Source organism: Tamandua tetradactyla, chromosome 13, assembly GCF_023851605.1.
Source record: "Tamandua tetradactyla isolate mTamTet1 chromosome 13, mTamTet1.pri, whole genome shotgun sequence".
Classification (NCBI taxonomy): Eukaryota; Metazoa; Chordata; class Mammalia; order Pilosa; family Myrmecophagidae; genus Tamandua; species Tamandua tetradactyla.
Genome location: NC_135339.1, coordinates 87,501,642 through 87,520,213, shown reverse-complemented (window position 1 = coordinate 87,520,213; position 18,572 = coordinate 87,501,642). Strand labels below are relative to the sequence as shown.

General features: G+C 42.9%; 2 protein-coding genes and 1 pseudogene across 8 annotated transcripts in view; 1 reads left to right on the top strand and 2 right to left on the bottom strand.

Moving 5' to 3' along the window:
- Positions 1–478, bottom strand: part of ZRANB1 (zinc finger RANBP2-type containing 1) — a 79,509-nt gene extending 79,031 nt beyond the window's left edge. For 4 of the 6 annotated variants that reach the window (XM_077126352.1, XM_077126359.1, XM_077126355.1 and 1 more), the window contains exon 1: positions 74–451. The gene's annotated coding sequence lies outside the window, so the exon portion shown is untranslated. The other 2 variants (XM_077126356.1, XM_077126354.1) reach the window with 2 other exon arrangements.
- LOC143654427 (ubiquitin) lies at positions 160–13,737 on the top strand. Of its 2 annotated transcripts, none has more exons than XM_077126372.1 (2): positions 160–842; positions 10,210–13,737. In XM_077126372.1, exons 1-2 carry the CDS (start codon positions 389–391, stop codon positions 10,263–10,265), a joined length of 510 nt encoding a protein of 169 aa, XP_076982487.1. In that variant the 5' UTR covers positions 160–388; the 3' UTR covers positions 10,266–13,737. The 2 variants fall into 2 exon arrangements, with proteins under 2 accessions (XP_076982487.1, XP_076982488.1); XM_077126373.1 differs by lacking the exon at positions 10,210–13,737 and adding an exon at positions 2,478–3,854 and having other exon boundaries at positions 558–842.
- On the bottom strand, positions 8,897–9,668 carry LOC143654595 (C2 domain-containing protein 2 pseudogene; annotated as a pseudogene).
- Positions 13,738–18,572: the final 4,835 nt, after the last annotated feature.

Here is an 18,572-nt window from a genome sequence, read left to right as displayed (position 1 = left end):
CGAGGGCCCGGGCAGGCCGCGGCGGGGACCGCGAGGGGCCTGCGGCGAGGCGCCCCTCCCAGGGCCCGGTTACCTGGCGGCGGCGGCAGCTCCTCCTCCAGCTCCTGCTCCTCCTCCCCGTCCCACGCTCCGCGCCCGGCGGCGGCGGCGGCGGCGGCGACTCCACGAACAACCCGCGGCGACGAGCCGAGCCCGGCCCCTCTCCACCTCCCTCCGCGCCGCCTCCGCCCTCACCCCTCAGTCAGGACATGGTCTCCGCGGGCCTGCGCGCGGCCCCTGGCTGCCGGAGGCGGGGAGGAGAGGGGTGGAGAGGAGGCGCGGAGGCGGAGGGACGCGGTGGGGAGGGGGGAGAGAGGAGGGGAATAGCCTCGGGCACGGCGGGTTCCTAATGGCGGCGACTGAAGGGACCCTGAGCCAAATAAACCCCACGGCGAACAGCACAACGTCAAGGCCGTACCCCACCGCTCGACGCCCTGTCATTGGCCCCGAGGCAGCCAGCTGCGTAGCCAATGGGAGGTCGCCTCTTTCCGGGCGAAGAAGGCGGGCCGCGGAGAGTGACGTCACTCCGGTGCCGGGCCCTGATTGTGAGGCGGCGGCGCGCTCCGCCCTGAGACTTCGCCCTGGACGCGTGCGGACGACGCCCCCGGGGAAGCGACGGGGAAGCGACGGAGTCGACGCTGCGTGCGAATTAGGCGGGGCGGTGGGGAATGTGGGCCGGAAGCTGCTGGGACTGCTGGGTCTGGCGGCTGGCTCGTTTTTCCTGGAACCCCATCCTTGTCCCTGTGCTGTGCAAACAGATTTGCTACACTTGAAAGTCGACATCCAAGGCTCACGTCTTCTAGGTGAACTGCTTAGTAACTTTAGATTCTGCTTAACTTGTTCTTAGGAATTTTCAAGCTCTTCATAAGACTTAAGGGAAGAGAAATGTTTGGTTATTTGCGATAGTTTAATTTATATACATATATGTATATGTATTTTTTTAACCATATCCATTTTTTTACCCCTGCCTTCGAGGTAGTTATTCGTTTATGGGTGTGTATATATACATATAATTTCTGTATGTATATAACATTATACCAATATACGTGATAAAAGTCGTAGAGACCTTGGTTCTCATTGTCCTCCACTTTCTGTCTCGAAGCTTAACCGGACTTTCTTATGCTTGCCTTCTCTGTAATTGATCTATGCCTTACCCGTTTTAAGGGGATAATATATGGCCATGGGAAAATATATTGCCGTGAGAATCCCTAATATGCAGATTCTAAATAGGATATGTTATATGTTGAAGTGATGTGTGTGTGTTTATTGTAAAAATAGCCGAAAAGTCTAAATAAGTCTGCCATTTGCTAAAAATCATATAAGTGTATCAAATTTTTCTAGCTGGAGAGCTTGGCTTTTTGACAGTGGAATGTCACCTTGCATTTCTCATATGTCAGATTTTATTTGTATCAAGCATCCAAAAGACCATATAGCACGCAACTCTTTAAAAGTTATAAATATCTTTAGAAGTTAGCTATTGAAGAAACGCTATAGCACTTGAAAAGGACGTTTAGCAGACCTTGCGTGCAATAGGGGGACAGTGTTATTTTAAAAAATCAGATTTTTTTAATTGGATAGGTCTTTTATTTGGCAAAATCCGTCATGGTGTTCTGAGTTTCTCTTGGCATAAATCCTGTCAATAAGGAATAAACCTTGTTTAGCTTCCTCTCACCAATAACATATTTCATAACCATTCTTACATTTTATCTTCACAGCTATTCCTGTAGTAGGTTTTCCACAGTCCCTGTTTTCAAAGCATTGGAATCTGTAGTACAAGAGAGCAATATAATTTGCTCAAAGATTTGCCAATAAATTGAGTTTAAATTACAACAATCTTTTGCCTGCAAAACATAGCACACTTATTCAGAGGCAACTGGCACTGCAGAGCAGTTGTGTTGAGGTGTTCTGGTGACTTGACAGCGTTCCTGGTGTTGTAGTTTACTAACTGCCAGAATGCAATATACCAGAAACAGAATGGCTTTTAAAAGGGGGAATTTAATAAGTTACAAGTTTACAGTTCTAAGGCTGAGAACATGTCCCAATTAAAACAAGTCTATGGAAATGTCCAATTTAAGGCATCCAGGTAAAGATATTTTGGTTCTAGAAGGCTGATGACATTCAGTGTTTCTCAGCTGGAAGGGCATGTGGCAAACATGGCGGCATCTGCTGGCTTTCTCGTGGCTCTACAAAAAAGGGACTCTCTACAAAATGTCTTCTCTTTTCAAGGATTCCAGTAAGCAACCCCACCTTCAATGGGTGGAGACACACATCCAAGGAAATCATCTAATCAAAACCACCCACAACTGGGTGGGTCATATCTCCAGGGGAGCAATCAGAATGTTCCCACCCAGAAATATTGAGGATTAAAGGACATGGCTTTTTTGGGGTCCACCACAGATTCAGCCCGCTACACATGGTATCTCTGTCTTCACCAACAGGTCAACATGCAGATCTTTGTGAAGACCTTGACCGGCAAGACCATCACCCTGGAGGTGGAGCCCAGTGACACTATCGAGAATGTGAAGGCCAAGATACAGGATAAGGAAGGCATCCCCCCTGACCAGCAGAGGCTCATCTTTGCTGGCAAGCAGCTGGAAGATGGCCGCACTCTTTCTGATTACAACGTTCAGAAGGAGTCCACCCTGCACCTGGTCCTGCGCCTTAGAGGTGGCTGTTAATTCTTCAGTCTGGCTTTACATTGGCCCAGTGATGGCATTACTCTGCACTATAGCTATTTGCCCCAATTTAAGTTTAGAAATTATCAGTTTCGGTAATAGCTGAAACTATTCAAAATGTTAATAAAGGTTTTGTTACATGGCACCATAAAAAAAAAAAAAACATAGCGCACAGTTCCAAGCATATAATTAACACAATATAGATAAAACCAAACACCATGTTATTAGGCAGAAACAATGATTCAACCAACATTTCATCAAAGGAAAATATTTCCTTTGAGAGCTGCTGAGAACCTCCAACTTTCGCTTCCTGAATCAAGGCTGCAGAGCATCTTATCTCCAGGTTAACAAGTAGCTGAGGCACAGAAGTGGGTGTTTGTTTTTGTTTAGTTTGAGTTGTAGTTTGTTTTGTTGAAGAAAGGAGATATTGTTTGGGTAAAGATTATTAAATTAGCAAGTACCTACCATGTGCCAAGGAACAAGAAGCACACAAAGATGAGTAAGAAACATTCTCTGTTTAAAGAAACGACATCATAGGAAAGATGAACAGACAAAAACAACCACAATTATCATAAGGTGGAATGTGCTAATTCACATGAAAATTATAATTGAGAGGAATAGCAAATCAAAAATGTCTCTGCGGTATTTTATGGACTTTTAAAGCCGAAAGACCTTTAATATCAGTCAGGTGATTCTCAGTCAGTCATCACTACACCTGAGGAGCTCTTGCCAAATAGGAATGTCTGGGCCCCACCCCATGCCTATTCAGACAATCCCAGGGAGTAGGGCTGGGCTTGGGTGTTCAAGGGTTCCCCAGGTGACCCAAATGTGCAGACAGGGTTGAGAACTCCTGAGATGGTCCCACCCCCACATTTTACAGATGTGGAACCTACTGCCTTGGGATGTTAACATACCAAACAACAGGCTAAATAGGTCAAATTAGAGCACAGAGCTATTGATTCCCCAGGCAAATGTTCTCTCCATTATACCATATTTGAGTTAAAAAGATATCAACAAATACAGGGGATGATGTTGTCACAGTTAAGGAATTGATTAGTGTCATTTAGCTCAGAGTTTGAGCCACCATTCTTATAAATGTTTGAATTCTGAGAAGTATTTCATTTGGAAAAAAGTATCCACAGTTTTTTTTTTTTTTTTTTTTTTTTTTTTTTTTTTTTTTTAAAGGAAAGACAGAGAGAAGGAAGGAAGGATAGAAGGAAGGAAGGAAGGAAGAAAGGGAAACATTTTTAAACATTTTCTTGTTTTATTGTATTCTGTTTCTCCGTTTTTGTTACATGGGCTGGGGCCGGGAATCGAACCGAGGTCCTCCGGCATAGCAGGCAAGCACTTTGCCCGCTGAGCCACCGCGGCCCGTCCACAGTTTTAAAATACATATATTTTTCTGAGAACCTCTATACCAAAATATGGAGACCATAAAGTTTTCTTGATATTTAGTTTGTTCTGGCTTTCTTATTTCAGTCATTTTCCAACCTACCACAGAAGTTATAATTCCATTTTAATTTTTTATGGCTTATTGCAAAAGTCTTAAATGGAAATTATGGATCTGTACTTAATTCCATTAATAATAGAAAGCCATGGCAATAATAGCAGGAAAGTGCCAATATTGGAGCTGTACTTTTCTCTGGAATGTCTGTGGGACTAGAGTAGGAATAGAGAAGCTAATTATGAAGAAAGGACTGAAAGTAGCTATGGGAACAAAAAGGAGAAACCGAACTGAAATGGTATGACAGTAGAATCTTCAGGGTTTTCCAGTGACTGGATCAAGGGGCAGAAGAAAGAATCAAAATTCAGAGCGCTGTGAATGATAATGGTGTCATTGACAGTGGGAAACAGGAGAGGCTAGAAGGAGCCGTCAACTGCCTGATGTTATGTTGAGATCCTCCTGGATCATCACTCAGGAGGAAATGTGCAGCAGACAGGGAAAATGCTGAAATGGAAGATAAACACCCAAGAGTTAACTATCTAGAAGTTACCATTGAAGCCACAACAGGAATGGAAAAGAAAAAGAACTGCGAAAGGAGAAAAAAGAGCAATCATAGATGAACAAGGTAATACAGTGTTCTGGAAGCCAAGGGGATGGTGAGCCTCACAAACATGGTAATTAAACAATGTCAAGTTCTGTGGACTTGGAAATTGGGGAAACGTCACAGGATTTGACAAACAGGAGACAGTGATCTTCTGGAAAAAAAGTTTCTCAGTAAGATGGTGGCATAGCTGCCAAATTGCAAAAGCTAAAGGCCTGTGTGGGTATTGCAGCAGTGATATAGACTACCAGCCCAAAACACTGGCAGTGGAAGAAGGCAAGAGCCATAAGAATGGACATGGAGTAATAGAATGAGACAAGGGTTTTGTTTTAAGTATTTATTCTGGGGGCTAGACAAATCTGATCATGCTTTTAAACAGAGGAGAGAAGATGGAGAAAAAAGAATGGTTATATTTGAAGAGGGAGGCAATACAGAACACGGTGGTTGTCTTGACAAACAGGGGAGCCCCTTATTTCTCAGAAACGAGAAAAGGACATCATAAAAAACAAAGCTGTGGAGACATTTTGGAGGGAGAGTCAGAGGTGATGGAGCAGACTTTGTGTGCTCTCTTCTCCTTGGATCAGGAGGAGCAGGGTCACCTGATGAGGTGTTGAACTGGGACCTGGAGGAGAATGGAGGAACATTGGGACAGGGCTTTGGGGGAAGAAGGAAACAAAAAAAGAAGATCAGTGAGGAGCCACTTTCTCCAAGATTTGGCAGCCAAAAATCAAATCTAGCATGGGAAGTCCAGGCTGAAGAGGTGACCAAGAGGTGGGCATTTCCAAGGAAGGATAGTCAAAGGCACTTTGCCAAAATGAATGACCATGGACCCAGTTTGCTTGGACTGTTTAGGGGATTTGTGCTTTTGTGAAGCAAGTTTTATAAAATGGGTGAGTTTCTGTTCTAATTTGTTAGCTGCCAGAATGCAATATATCAGAATCAGAATGGCTTTTAAAAAGGGAAATTTAATCAGTTGCTAGTTTACAGTTCTAAGGCTGAGAAAATGTCCCAATTAAAGCAAGTCTATAGAAATGTCCAATCTAAGGCATCCAGAGAAAGATACCTTGGTTCAAGAAGGCTGATGATGTTCAGGGTGTCTCTCTCAAGTGAGAAGGCACATGGTGAACACAGTCAGGATTTCTCTCTCGGCTGGAAGGGCACATGGCGAACACAGCATCATCTGCTAGCTTTCCCTCCTGGCCTCTGGTTTCCTGAAGCTCCCCAGGAGGCGTTTTCCTTCTTCATCTCCAAAGGTCGCTGGCTGGTGGACTCTACTTCTCATGGCTATGTCATTCTGCTCTGCTCTCTCTGAATCTCTCATTCTCCAAAATGTTTCCTCTTTTATAGGACTCCAGAAACTTATCAAGACCCACCCAAATGAGTGGAGACATGTCGTCACCTAGTCCAACTTAACAACCACTCTTGATTAAGTAACATCTCCAGGGGGATGATCTGATTACAGTTTCAAACATACAGTACTGAATAGGGTTTATTCTGCCTTTACGAAATGGGATTAAAATTAAAACTTGGCTTTTTTAGGGTCCATATATCCTTTCAAACCAGCACAGTTTCCCTCAAGAGTTAGTTCAGTTGTGTCAAGAACAAATTATCATCCATAGTGCAGAAAATGTCAGATCTATAAACTGCAAAATAGCTCCTACTATTTTAGCTCGTGTAGAAACAACATGATGCCTCAGTGGAAAAATCTCTTCACAGTAGAAAATGTAATATAATAATGCTGTCTAATCCATTCTGATGCAGTAAATTAAACCAGGTCCCTGTTGGACACCAACCTCAGATCTGCCCAGAAAAAAAACTACCATGAAAGAACAAAATATGCTTATTAAGGATCAGAGAACATAGCTTTGCTTAATTCATCCAAGTCTCAGCAGTGCTAGAACTAGTCTTGTCTTGATGGATAGAAACTTTACACTCTTAGAAGCAAGGTCATTATATAACTGAATTAAGACATTTTCATAAATCTTTAATTAGGTGTATCTTTAAGCTAGACTCTCTGAGCTATGGAAGAATTGTTGAAGTTTTATTGAGTCTTTTCAAGAAGTTCAGAAATGAGTATCTAAAACAACTTCACCAGTGTTATTATCTGGATCTAGAAAAGTTTGTAAGAGACAGCTTTGTGAGATGGAAAGAGCATGGACTTTAGAGTCCAACAGACCTGAAGTTTATATTCTACTCCACCATATACCCATCCTCTCTGATTTCCAGATTCTTCATCATAAAAATTATTGAGTATTAAATAGGAAAATGTCTGTTTCCTTGTCCTGTCTTTCATTTAATTCATATATCATTTATTAAGGAATGACTCCATCCCAGGCACTGTGTTAAGCACTGACAATGCTGAGATAAATAAGACTGTCTCTGCACCCAAGGGGCTAAAAGCTAGCAGAAGGATTCCTAACTTGAGGTAGGGGATACCCTCTAGGGATTCATGGAGAGACCCCCAAGGGTCCAAGAACTGGGATGGGGAGAAAATGCATCTTATTTCCGCCAAACTTAAACAAATATGTAGCATTTACATCAATTATCAACAAAGACCACAGACCACAGTTGTATTAGCAGACCTGTGACTTTATCACCGGGAGAACCCTGTGGTTTTTATATCACTTAGTTGTTATAGGTATCTCAAAATATGAGATATTAGTCCTACCTTAAGGTCTTGTTATTTAATGTATTTAATATTACCGATTTTTGAACATTTTTGTATGCCTAGGGTATATTGAGTAATTGCGTAATTTTTCAAGTTATGTAGCTAATGTCAAGGCCAAATGTTTTCCTACATTTGTCACAACATCCCCATTCCTACTGAAATGTCACTGTTTCCCCAGATTCCTGCCTATCCCACCTCTGGGTACTCTAGCTACTCTTTTATTCTGAGTAGCCAACTAGGAAAGGTGACCCATCCATTCTGTTCACGGTGATGGCACACAGGGGTGCCTCCTCCGGTTAACATGGACCAAACATGGCCCAAAAATGAAACTTGTGAGAGTATAGAGTATATAGAATTGAGTCCCCCAAACTTTCCCACCCACAGTCCATTATAGTGTGTTATTTAATTTAAAATGTAAATCTTCTAATTTTAACCTCAACTCTTAAATTTGACCGCGGCTCAACCATGGAACCATTAGGTCTCATCTAGCATCTGGTGGCAAATTGGGCTTTGTGAGTTCTCTGTGGGGGAAACCTCCTAGCTGGGGATTCAAATTTTTTCTCCCTTTAGAAGACCAAGTTCTAGGAAAAAATAAAAACAAGCTCAACCAAGCAAGGCCATCGGTCAGCTCACAGGCATGCATACTCTGTAACGTTAATGCAAGTACATGTTTTCTGGGGTTGCAGAGCAGAGGCCACACCCATGGGTACTATGCCCAGGCCCAAAGGGGCTATCCATGGTGCTCTTGCTTCTGTATCTGAAGAGCAGTTTCTTGTTCAGGATCCTGGTAAGGGTCACCCCCTTCCTCCTGGCCCCCTCTGGCTGCTCCAAGAGCACAAGGTGATGCCTGGGTCTTCCTGTTAATGTCACCAGTGAAAGTACAACTTTATGATCTTCCTTAAAATTCCTCTGTGTAAGCAGTTACTTATGGTTGGCGGAGTGGTCCTCGTTAGGCTATCTTGAAGCACCCAACTTGGAGTTACTTGAGGGGCTCTCCAACAGCCTGTCCCCATCCAGGTCCCCATCTGGGTCCAATGGGACTTGGTGACTCCTTCTCCACATCCTGGGAGTCATGTTTATTCTCCTGGGGCTCAACAGCAGGCAAGGTCAGGACTGACAGGTCCTTCTCAGGTGGATCTTGAGCTATGGCCACTTCCAGGCAATCTGGAGTCCATTCCTGGTTTGCATCGTTCACAGAGACTGTGAAGTCCAGCATCCAAGGGCAGCTTTGCTATACTGAGATTGCAAGGTCTTGGAGAGTCCCAACATGATGATAGGATTTTCCTTCTGCAGCGACTTAAGTTTGAGTTTTAAGGATTCAACAACAATTCCGTATCTGAGCAAGAGAAGGTTTTTACTGATGGTTTGGATAGACATGTCCTTGGTCACCTTTACTTTAATGTGAGTTTCACAGCAGACTCAGGTCTCAGAGGAACACCCTCACCATATCAAAACTGGGCTTGCTTTTCTCAGCCATGTCCATGGCTCCATGGGGCACCACCATGTGGTTTTGTTCCCTCTTTGCATAAAAACTGGGGAAAAGATTTCAACTCACTGGGTTCTATGTAAGAATACTCTGCAGCGACAGATCTCAACTTCAAACTACTGAAGGTGGACCCACACGTCATCATAAAACTCTGTGGTCTAGAAGGCTGCTTCTGAAATAAATCTAGGGGTACAACTGTCATTACAACAGATCTCTTGAGGATTTGCCACTTTCTGAAATCTGCAGTTGTAGCTCCTTTGAGTTGGTAGTCAATACAAAGGTGAATTCTTCCTCTCAAGTGAGGTCAGCAGTGTTTTTTGCTAAAGAGCTAGAGAACCTCTGAACAGGGTGGTTCAGCTGAGCTTTGCACATTGGGTTAACGTTGCCTGAAGCCCACCAGGATCATTTATATTTTCTTCACCAATAATGTAAATTCCAGAGCCCTTAGAGATTTTGGAGGGCAGGATTCCTGAGCAGTAGACCTAAGTGACCTAGAGATGCTGAGCCTCCTTTGCAGCTGTAGGCTTTGTGCTCAGAACCGCTGACCAGGAGGTGGAACTAGCCAGATGCGTCAAAGTATCTTTGAGAGTTTCACACATTGTGTCAATCATCCGGTCCTCGGTGTCACACATTGTGTCAATCATCTGGTCCTTCCCTAGTGCTTTGGGATGAATCCGAATGGCCATTTCTGGCACCCTGAAGAAAGACCACCTCTTCTGGATGACCTCGCTCTGTGCTTTCATGTGGAACTGCAACTAGAAAGGAAATGGGAGAGCCGCAGGTTATCCCCCACCCTCAGGTGAGGGCTGAGAGGAACTGAATGGCCTCACCCACCACGTCAGAAGACAACACTGTTCTATTTTGCTAGCTGCCAGAATGTAATATACCAGAAATAGAATGGCTTTTAAAAAGGGAAATTTAATCAGTTGCTAGTTTACAGTTCTAAGGCTGAGAAAATGTCCCAATTAAAGCAAGTCTATAGAAATGTCCAATCAAGGGCATCCAGGGAAAGATACCTTGGTTCAAGAAGGCTGATGATGTTCAGGGTGTCTCTCTCAAGTGAGAAGGCACATGGCGAACACAGGGTTTCTCTCTCAGCTGGAAGGGCATATGGCGAACACAGTGTCATCTGCTAGCTTTCCCTCCTGGCTTCCGGTTTCATGAAGCTCCCTGGGAGGCGTTTTCGTACTTCATCTCCAAAGGTCGCTGGCTGGTGGACTCTGCTTCTTGTGGCTATGTCGTTCTGCTCTGCTCTCTCTGAATCTCTCATTCTCCAAAATGTTTCCTCTTTTATAGGACTCCAGGAGCTTATCAAGACCCACGCAAATGGGTGGAGACATGTCATCGCCTAGTCCAGCTTAACAACCACTCTTTTTTTTTTATTAATTAAAAAAAGAATTAACAAAACAATTAGAAATCATTCCATTCTACATGTACAATCAGTGATTCTTAATAACATCACATAGTTGCATATTCATCATTTCTTAGTACATTTGCATCGATTTAGAAAAAGAAATAAAAAGACAACAGAATAAGAATTAAAACGATAATAGAAAGAAAAAAAAAAACCTATACCTCACATGCAGCTTCATTCAGTGTTTTAACATAATTGCATTACAATTAGGTAGTATTGTGCTGTCCATTTCTGAGTTTTTATATCCAGTCCCGTTAACAACCACTCTTGATTAAATCACATCTCCAGGGAGATGATCTGATTACAATTTCAAACATACAGTATTGAATAGGGATTATTCTGCCTTTACGAAGTGGGATTTAGATTAAAACATGGTGTTTCTAGGGGACATACATCCTTTCAAACCAGCACAAACACCTTCTCCTAGGTGGTCCTGATCTCATTGGAGACTTGCTGCCCTGCCAGCTCCAGGGTCTGCTTTAGCAGGTCCTTCTTGTCCTTTTGGTCTCATGGTTCAGGACCATCATCCAGGCCACCTGCCACTGGCTCCTCCAGCTGTTCATCGTAAGATCCAGGTCAGCAAAGATGTAGGTCTCTGGGCGTTGCCCCTCCCCAGATCCACTGCTTGCTGCTGGGGCTGGAGTTGTGCCCTGGTACAGGGTCGCAAGAAGAGTGACACCAAGGAGCACCACTGGACCTCACTGAGCCATGACCAGCTGGGTCAGCCCGTGGGAAGTGGGTCAGGACATCAGCGCACAGCGGGACTGGCAGATGGGGGTGCAGTGGGCAGGGCCCAGCAGGGCTGGGAGAAGCCCAGCCCTGTGGCACCTCCGCGCTGGACACCAGCACTGGACCTGCAATTAAAACATTTTTGACAACTGTATTTCAATTTAATTGGTTCGCTTGTAATCTCACTTATTTTGTGCAGTTAAATTATCCTGGAGTGTCCATGGCATACACACACGCGAGAAAAAGGCTAAGAAATCCTGGTCTAGTTAGTAGGAGATTTAATTTTATCCATTTTCAAGACAAGGAGGCAAACTCTATGAAATAATCAGAATTCTGATGTCCTAATATAGGACACAGAGCTGGCAAGCCATGCAGTTCCCTGGGGAAATAAAGGCTGTGTTTTGCATGCAAATGCAATTAGCTGAACAAGGAGTAGAGAAAAGAGATGGGGGATAGTGGGAAAGATGAGGAAACCCTGCAAAAGGAAAAAGCAGGATTGATAGCTAGTGAACCTCAAACATGCTTCTTTTTGGACTCACAGTCTAGAACAAGCCCTCCTCTCTTCCTGGACAGAACTCAGAAATTCTTTTGTTCTTTGCCATTGGAAGACCATGCTGAAAATAAAGTAGATATTTTAGAAATGCTACAGAAAGCCAAAGTGGACTTCAAACTTTTTCTGTCCAGCCTTTCTGCAAATATAGAAAAACTTAAAGCTTGTGTTTAGGGATTGTGCTTTCAGTGGAAAATGTGGCAGCAGGACTCAAGGGCATGAAAGTGGTCCCGTAGGTGACAAATTCAATTCCCTTCATGAAGGAACACTGAAAGGAGACTCTGAGTACTGCAACGAGCAGTCTGCAGCTCAAAAAAGGATAGAGATGTGACTCCTTCAATAAGCCAGTAAGCACCATGAAGGCAAGAGGGACTTTGCCTTCACAGCCCAAAGTCAGCCAAAGCCTTGAAAGTCATTTGATGTCCTTTGCTGAGATCCCAGACCAAACCATCCCTAAAAACATCCTGCAGGAACTTCTGAGTCCAGCAATGTGGAGATCTGCTTCTTCTGATCTTCTGAGTGGCCTGTGGGGAGCTGGGGGCCTATGGTACCTCTACAGGGCCAAAGAGCGCCTTCTCCTCCCTAATCACACGTTTCAAATGCGTGCAACCTCGGGAGAGGACCTTCACCATGGAATGCCATCATCAATGGGTGCAGGACCACAGCAATGACTGGGAGGTCCATTCCAAAGAACACACAAGCCGGTGAGCCTTATCACAGCCTATATAAGCCACTTAGAGTTGCAACAAACAGCTTTGACGGAGCCAGTCCTGACCGACCTTGCAACATTGGCAGCCAACTTCTACAAGCCTGATTTTGGCAGAACACAGGCAGACAGAATCAGAGATAGACTGAGAAACAGACAGCAGTGAGTCACCAGCACCCATGCACCAAGGGAATTCCTCTGCCCTTGCTGCCTCCATCACAAGTATGCTTTCTGCTTCCCTCGCCCCTGCTTCAGTGATGTGTAAGATGTATGAGAGCAAAGGGAAAAGCAAAGAGGAGCCAGCATCTGGAAAAGCATCTCTTGGTAAGAGTAAAGAGGACATTCAGAGCCAGTGAAGAGAACCTCCTAGCAACCAACTCTGTGTCCAATGCTGATTGAGACTCTTGTCCCACAGCAGCAGTCTCTCTGTTCCACCCCATGATCCCAGACCAACTTTTACACCAAAGGACAAGATTATCGACCTAAAGCAACTAGGAGGAAAAGACCCACCTTGGCATCTCCAATTCCAGAAATACCTTTTCTCTGCCCCATCTGCTGAGTTCCTCTCTTCCTCCATGTACCATCATTCAGCCTGTTCATCAGCTTCACCAGACTTGGTCCAAAGAAGCATGGTGGCCCAGGGACAGCATCTTCCAAGTTTGCTCCAAGGATGGAGCTAACTCATCACAGGGAACATCTGGTCCAACCTTGGGTCAGCCCTTTTACCCTTTACCTATCACGAGTGACTCCTAAACCCTCTTCATCTGGCAGTGATGCAGCAGCAGCTCCAGGTGTGCATCCTCCAGGCTCTGGTTACCAAGCAGCAGCAGTGTTCAAACGACCTTCCTACCCCACCCCAAATGGGCCCAGCTGGTCAAGCCAGCCCCTCCTGCATGCACAACTGGAGTACACCCCAGTCAGAGGAGCAGCTCCCCCCATGGACCCAGCCAAATGGTTTGGCTCAGGTGTGCAAATGAACCGGGTGTGAACAGGACAGGTATGCTCACCTGAGTCGGGACGTATGGCAGCACTCAAGCTAGGACTCTGCTTCTGCACCTGGAGAGGTTTGCCGGCTTTTACTCTGGCACTGTCTGTACAAAGCTGCTTGGGGAACCTGGAGAAGACCCACGCACTTGCTGTGGGCTGCATCACGATGGAAGCATCTCTTAACCAATCCGGTAGAGTCTACCTGGATTGAAGACCTGATGCACAGTGTCATCAATTCCGGAAACAGACTCTGTCTTTCTGTAGGATATGCGAATGAAGCATTGGTGTCTTAACCAAGAAGCAGCACCTGACGGCTCTTCTGAGGAGCTAAAAGATTGCCCCTTAATGTACACACCTGTGTATGAACCATTTCTGTGTCTACGTACGGGATAGCTTTCTTGAACTTAAATAACTGTCCATAAAAGTGTTTGATATTAGTTAAGCCTGTGTCAACAGTCTGGTTTTTTTTTTCACTTGTACATTTGGGAATTTTGTTTTTTCTTTTGGTTGATTAAAGTTGTGTGTGCTAAGGGTATGAATGGAAATATGTATATATGCTTCTTTTTAAGATTAACCCATGTGAAAAGCCCCAAAGAGGATATCGAACCAGTGCGCTTTCATAGATCTTCTTCCATTTCTGTCCTGCCAAGGTAGTGCCACCCACTCTGTCCTTCCTCTCTCTCCTCCTTTCTCCCTCTCTCACCCTTTCATTAACAGGGAAAAATGTACTGATCTGGAATTTAATATCTGAATACATGTCTTATTATGTAATGCTGATGGAATTGGAAATATTCTGCCATTTTACCAAACACTAAAAGGATAAATTATCTCTAAGTAATTCCAAAGTAGCAAAGTGAGGCATGCCACGGTATTCCCCATTCCTTTCCTTCTATTCATTTCAGACACCACGCAGTCTAAAACTATTTCAAATACTTGAAAGTATTCATGAAGTCATTCAGGTATTTCTGAAATTAATTAAGTTGATTATGCAAATGTTTTATTTGTTTCAAAATAATATGTAAATTCAAATAGTGAACCAAGAATAATAATCTGGGTGTCCGATTCATAGCTAAGATGAAACCATGAAGAACATTTTGTTAGTTTCAATTTGGAAGATTTATAATAGCTATAACTTTAAAATACAAAAGTCAAACAAAAAAAGGGAGGGCTAATAAAGCAATAGTGTACCTTTATAACTAATACAGAATTATTTACTTGTTCCGGGTAAGAATAAAAATATGAATTATATGATTAATGAACACATAAGTCATTAGTGACTTCTTAGAGTACTCATACATTACTTGGAGGGTCCAGCTTTAACAATAAGCAGAAATGACCACTCCTTATATTTTGAATATTTTTGGCTGTTTGATTCCCTTATATATCTTGAGTACTTAGAACAGTGCTAGCATATACAGGCACTCAGGAAGTATTTGTCAAATGAATTACTTTGCTTTCTTGATTTTACACTTCGGGGTATTTTCAACTATTATAATTCTAATTTGAAGACCCAATACATTTAAATTTTGTTCAACAATTTAGAACAGTTTGAGAATTCTTTTTTTTTATTTTTTTCTTGTAATTTGTACATCTTCTGCAGAATTTAAGATGTTGTCTTATATATGAAAGTACATAAAATTATATCTAACACATTAGCTTTTGCATGTAGTAATCTTTAAAAGATGTATTTATGAATTTTGTCTAAGGCATCCTTAATCTGAAATCCTTGGGGATGGGGCAGGCCTCAGAAGGTCAGTGGATGGTTGAAATTATATAAGAAAATCCTTTGGGTGTGTGGTATATACATACGATGGAATATTATGCAGCTGTAAGACAGAGTAAAGTTATGAAGCATGTAACATGGATGGACCTTAAGGACATTATGCTGAGTGAGATTAGCCAGAAACAAAAGGACAAATACTGTATGGTCTCACTGATATGAACTAATGTTAGTGAATGAACTCGGAGAATTTCAGTTAAGAACAGAGACCATCAGGAAATAGAAATAGGGTAGGTATTGGGTAATTGGAGCTGAAGGGAAGCAGATTGTGCAACAGGTCTGATTGTAAAAATTCAGAAATGGATAGCACAATACTACCTAACTGTGATATAATAATGTTAGAACACTGAATGAAGCTGCATGTGAGAATGATAGAGGTAGGAGGGCTGGGGGCACAAATGAAATCAGAAGGAAAGATAGATGATAAAGATTGAGATGGTACAATCTAGGAATGTCTAGAGTGTACAATGATAGAGCTAAATGTACAAATTAAAAAATGTTTTTGCATGAGGAACAAAGAAATGTCAGTATTTCAGGGTGTTGAAAATAGATGGTAATACATACTTTAAAACTTTAACTTATAGGTGAGACTAGAGCAAAAAATGTTTATTTGATACAAAATTTATATTTTGACAAGTGCATTTCCTAATATAACTTATATGGACAGTTTAATTAAACCCTGTAAGTACATGGAATCTTGAGAGATTTTGTAGGTTTGTCCAGAGTGATACCCCAATAAATCCCGGAGTGATTTGAACAGTGAATAAAAAAGTATTTGCAAAGTCCCCTTGGGGGAATGCTGAGAACAGGGGGAAAATTCAACTTCCTCATGTGGAGAATTCCTGATATTCTCACAAGCAGTAGAGACAACCAAAGCAATAGGCCAAGCCCTCAATCCTGGGGTTTGTTCATATGAAACTTATCCCCACAAAGGATAGGCTATCCCCAAGAGAACCTCTTTTGTTGCTCTGATGTGGCCTCTTTTGGCCAACACGACAAGCAAACTCACTGCCCTCCCCCTCTCTATGTGGGGCATGATCCCCAGGGGTGTGACCTTTCCTGGCAACATGGGACAGAAATCCTAGAATGAGCTGGGACTCAGCATTAGGGGATTGAGAAAACCTTCTCGACCAAAAGGGGGAAGAGAGAAATGAGACCAAATAAAGTGTCAATGGCTGAGAGATTTCAAACAGAGTCGAGAGGTTATCCTGGAGGTTATTCTTATGCATTATATAGATATCACCTTTTTAGTTAAGGTATATTGGAGAGGCTGGAGGGAAGTGCCTGAAACTGTAGAGCTGTGTTCCAGTAGCCATGTTTCTTGAAGAGGATTGTATAATGATATAGGTTTCTCAATGTGACTGTGTCATTCTGAAAACTTTGTGTCTGATGTTCCTTTAATCAGTGGTATGGATAGATGAGTAAAACGTGAATAAAAAATAAATAAATAATAGGCAGAACAAATGTTAAACTGGGTAGAGGGAAATACTAGTAACCAATGAAAGAGAGTGAGAAGGAGTATAGAAAAGAATAGGGGAAAGAAAAGCTAAAATATATTGGGTAGATGGAAATACTAGTGGTCAATGAGAGAGAGGGGTAAGGAGTATGGCATGTATGAGTTTTTTATTTTTATTTCTTTTTCTGAATTGATGCAGATGTTCTAAGAAATGATCATGGTGATGAATATACAACCTGGTGATGTTGTGAGTTATTGATTATATACCAAAAAATGGAATGCTAAAAATGGAATATTAAGAATGTTTGTGTTTGTATGTTTTTATGTTAAAAAAATTAAAAATAAAAATCCTTTGGGCATGATAATAGCTTCCATCAATTCTCAAAAGGTATTCATGATCCAAAGGCAGTCATGACTCAAAAAGATTTTAAAAACCACTGGTTTATACCATATTTTGTATTTTTAGACAATAATTTGTGTTTTAGAATATTTTAATTTTTCAAAGCATTTGATATCTGTCATCTCCTTTCATCTTTATCAATGTTGGGAGGTAGATGTTGTCTCTAAGTGATTGATGGGAAATCTAAAAAAGAAGCTCCAGGACTTGGATTTTAGAAATTAGAGCCCAAACCCAAAAAGTCCTTATCCAGTAAAGCTTCCCCTAAGCTTTTCCATTTGTCTATCTGGGACCCAAACAACAAATAGCTCACAGATGTTTTCATAAAAGATTTGTGCATTAAAAGTGACTATTGGGTGGGCCACAGTGGCTCAGTGGCAGAGTTCTTGCCTGTCATGCTGGAGACCCAGGTTCGAGTTCCGCTGCCTGCCCATGCAAAAAAAAAGTGACTATTAGCACCTTCTCAAGTCTTAAAATTAATTTTTCCAGAAGGCAGTACTTGCAAAAGGCATTGACCAAATGACCACAGTATTCAGGCCTCATGATACTTGAGGTAAGAATCACCCCAGCAGTGGGGAAAACAAGAAATAGCGTAAGAGCAAACTTCAAACCATACTTTATCAATAAAGAACTTGGAAAAAAATAATCTAACCATACTGAGTGAATTTCTCATCCACCCTTTTAGGACAGGCAATTAGCATCAGCCTTCCTGTACTTTGTTTCAGGAGCCCTGGGTGAGTGCTCTTGCCCTAAGCAGGGTCAAGATGCAGGCAGGTAAGAGATGCGCATGGAGCCTTGCTCCAGGGCAGGTGAGAGACTGGAGAACAGGGTGGGGCGGGGCCGAGAGTGATGCTGGCAGGATGAGGTGCGATTTAGGACCCGCTCGGAACTACATTTTTTCTTCTGACCTTGGACCACCATGATGTAGTCACTGTGAGTTGAATGGTGTCCCCAAAAAAGAGATGCTGATGTTCGGGCCCACCCCATTCCCCACATCCCCACTTCCCACCCCAGTAGCTGTGAATGCAACCTCACTTGAAAAAGGGTCTTTGCAGATGTAATCAAGTTGAGATGAGGCCATCCTGGATTAGGGGGGCCCTAAGTCCCACAACTGCTGTCCTCAGAAGGAGAGGGAGATTTGGAGGCACGTGGGAGGGAGATGGCCATACGGAGGAGGAGGCAGAGACAGGAGATCCTTCCTACAAACCAAGAAACACCAAGGATTGCCAGGATCCAGGAGGAACTGGAAAGAGGAAAGGAAGGAGTCTCCTCCAGAGCCTTTGGAGGGAGCCTGGCCCTGCTGACACTTTCATATTAGACTTTAGCCTCCAGAACTATAAAAGATGAAGTTCTGTGGTTGGCAGCACCCCAGTTTGTGCTACTTTGTTAGGGCAGTCCTGGGAAACTAAATCGCCAGCAAGCATCCTGCATCCTGATTTAACACTCGTCTGGGAGATCCAGCACCTGCCTTGAGGACAGAGCAGATTATACAAATACTTGCAGAACCACATCCTTTCTCTTTTACGTCTATGTGCACGAAAGCAAATAATGTATAACTCTAGTAAAAACATAAGCAGCGGGAAAAACTTAAGTTGCACAGAGCATCTCTTTCGATTCTAGTCATGATGCTAGTTCTAAAA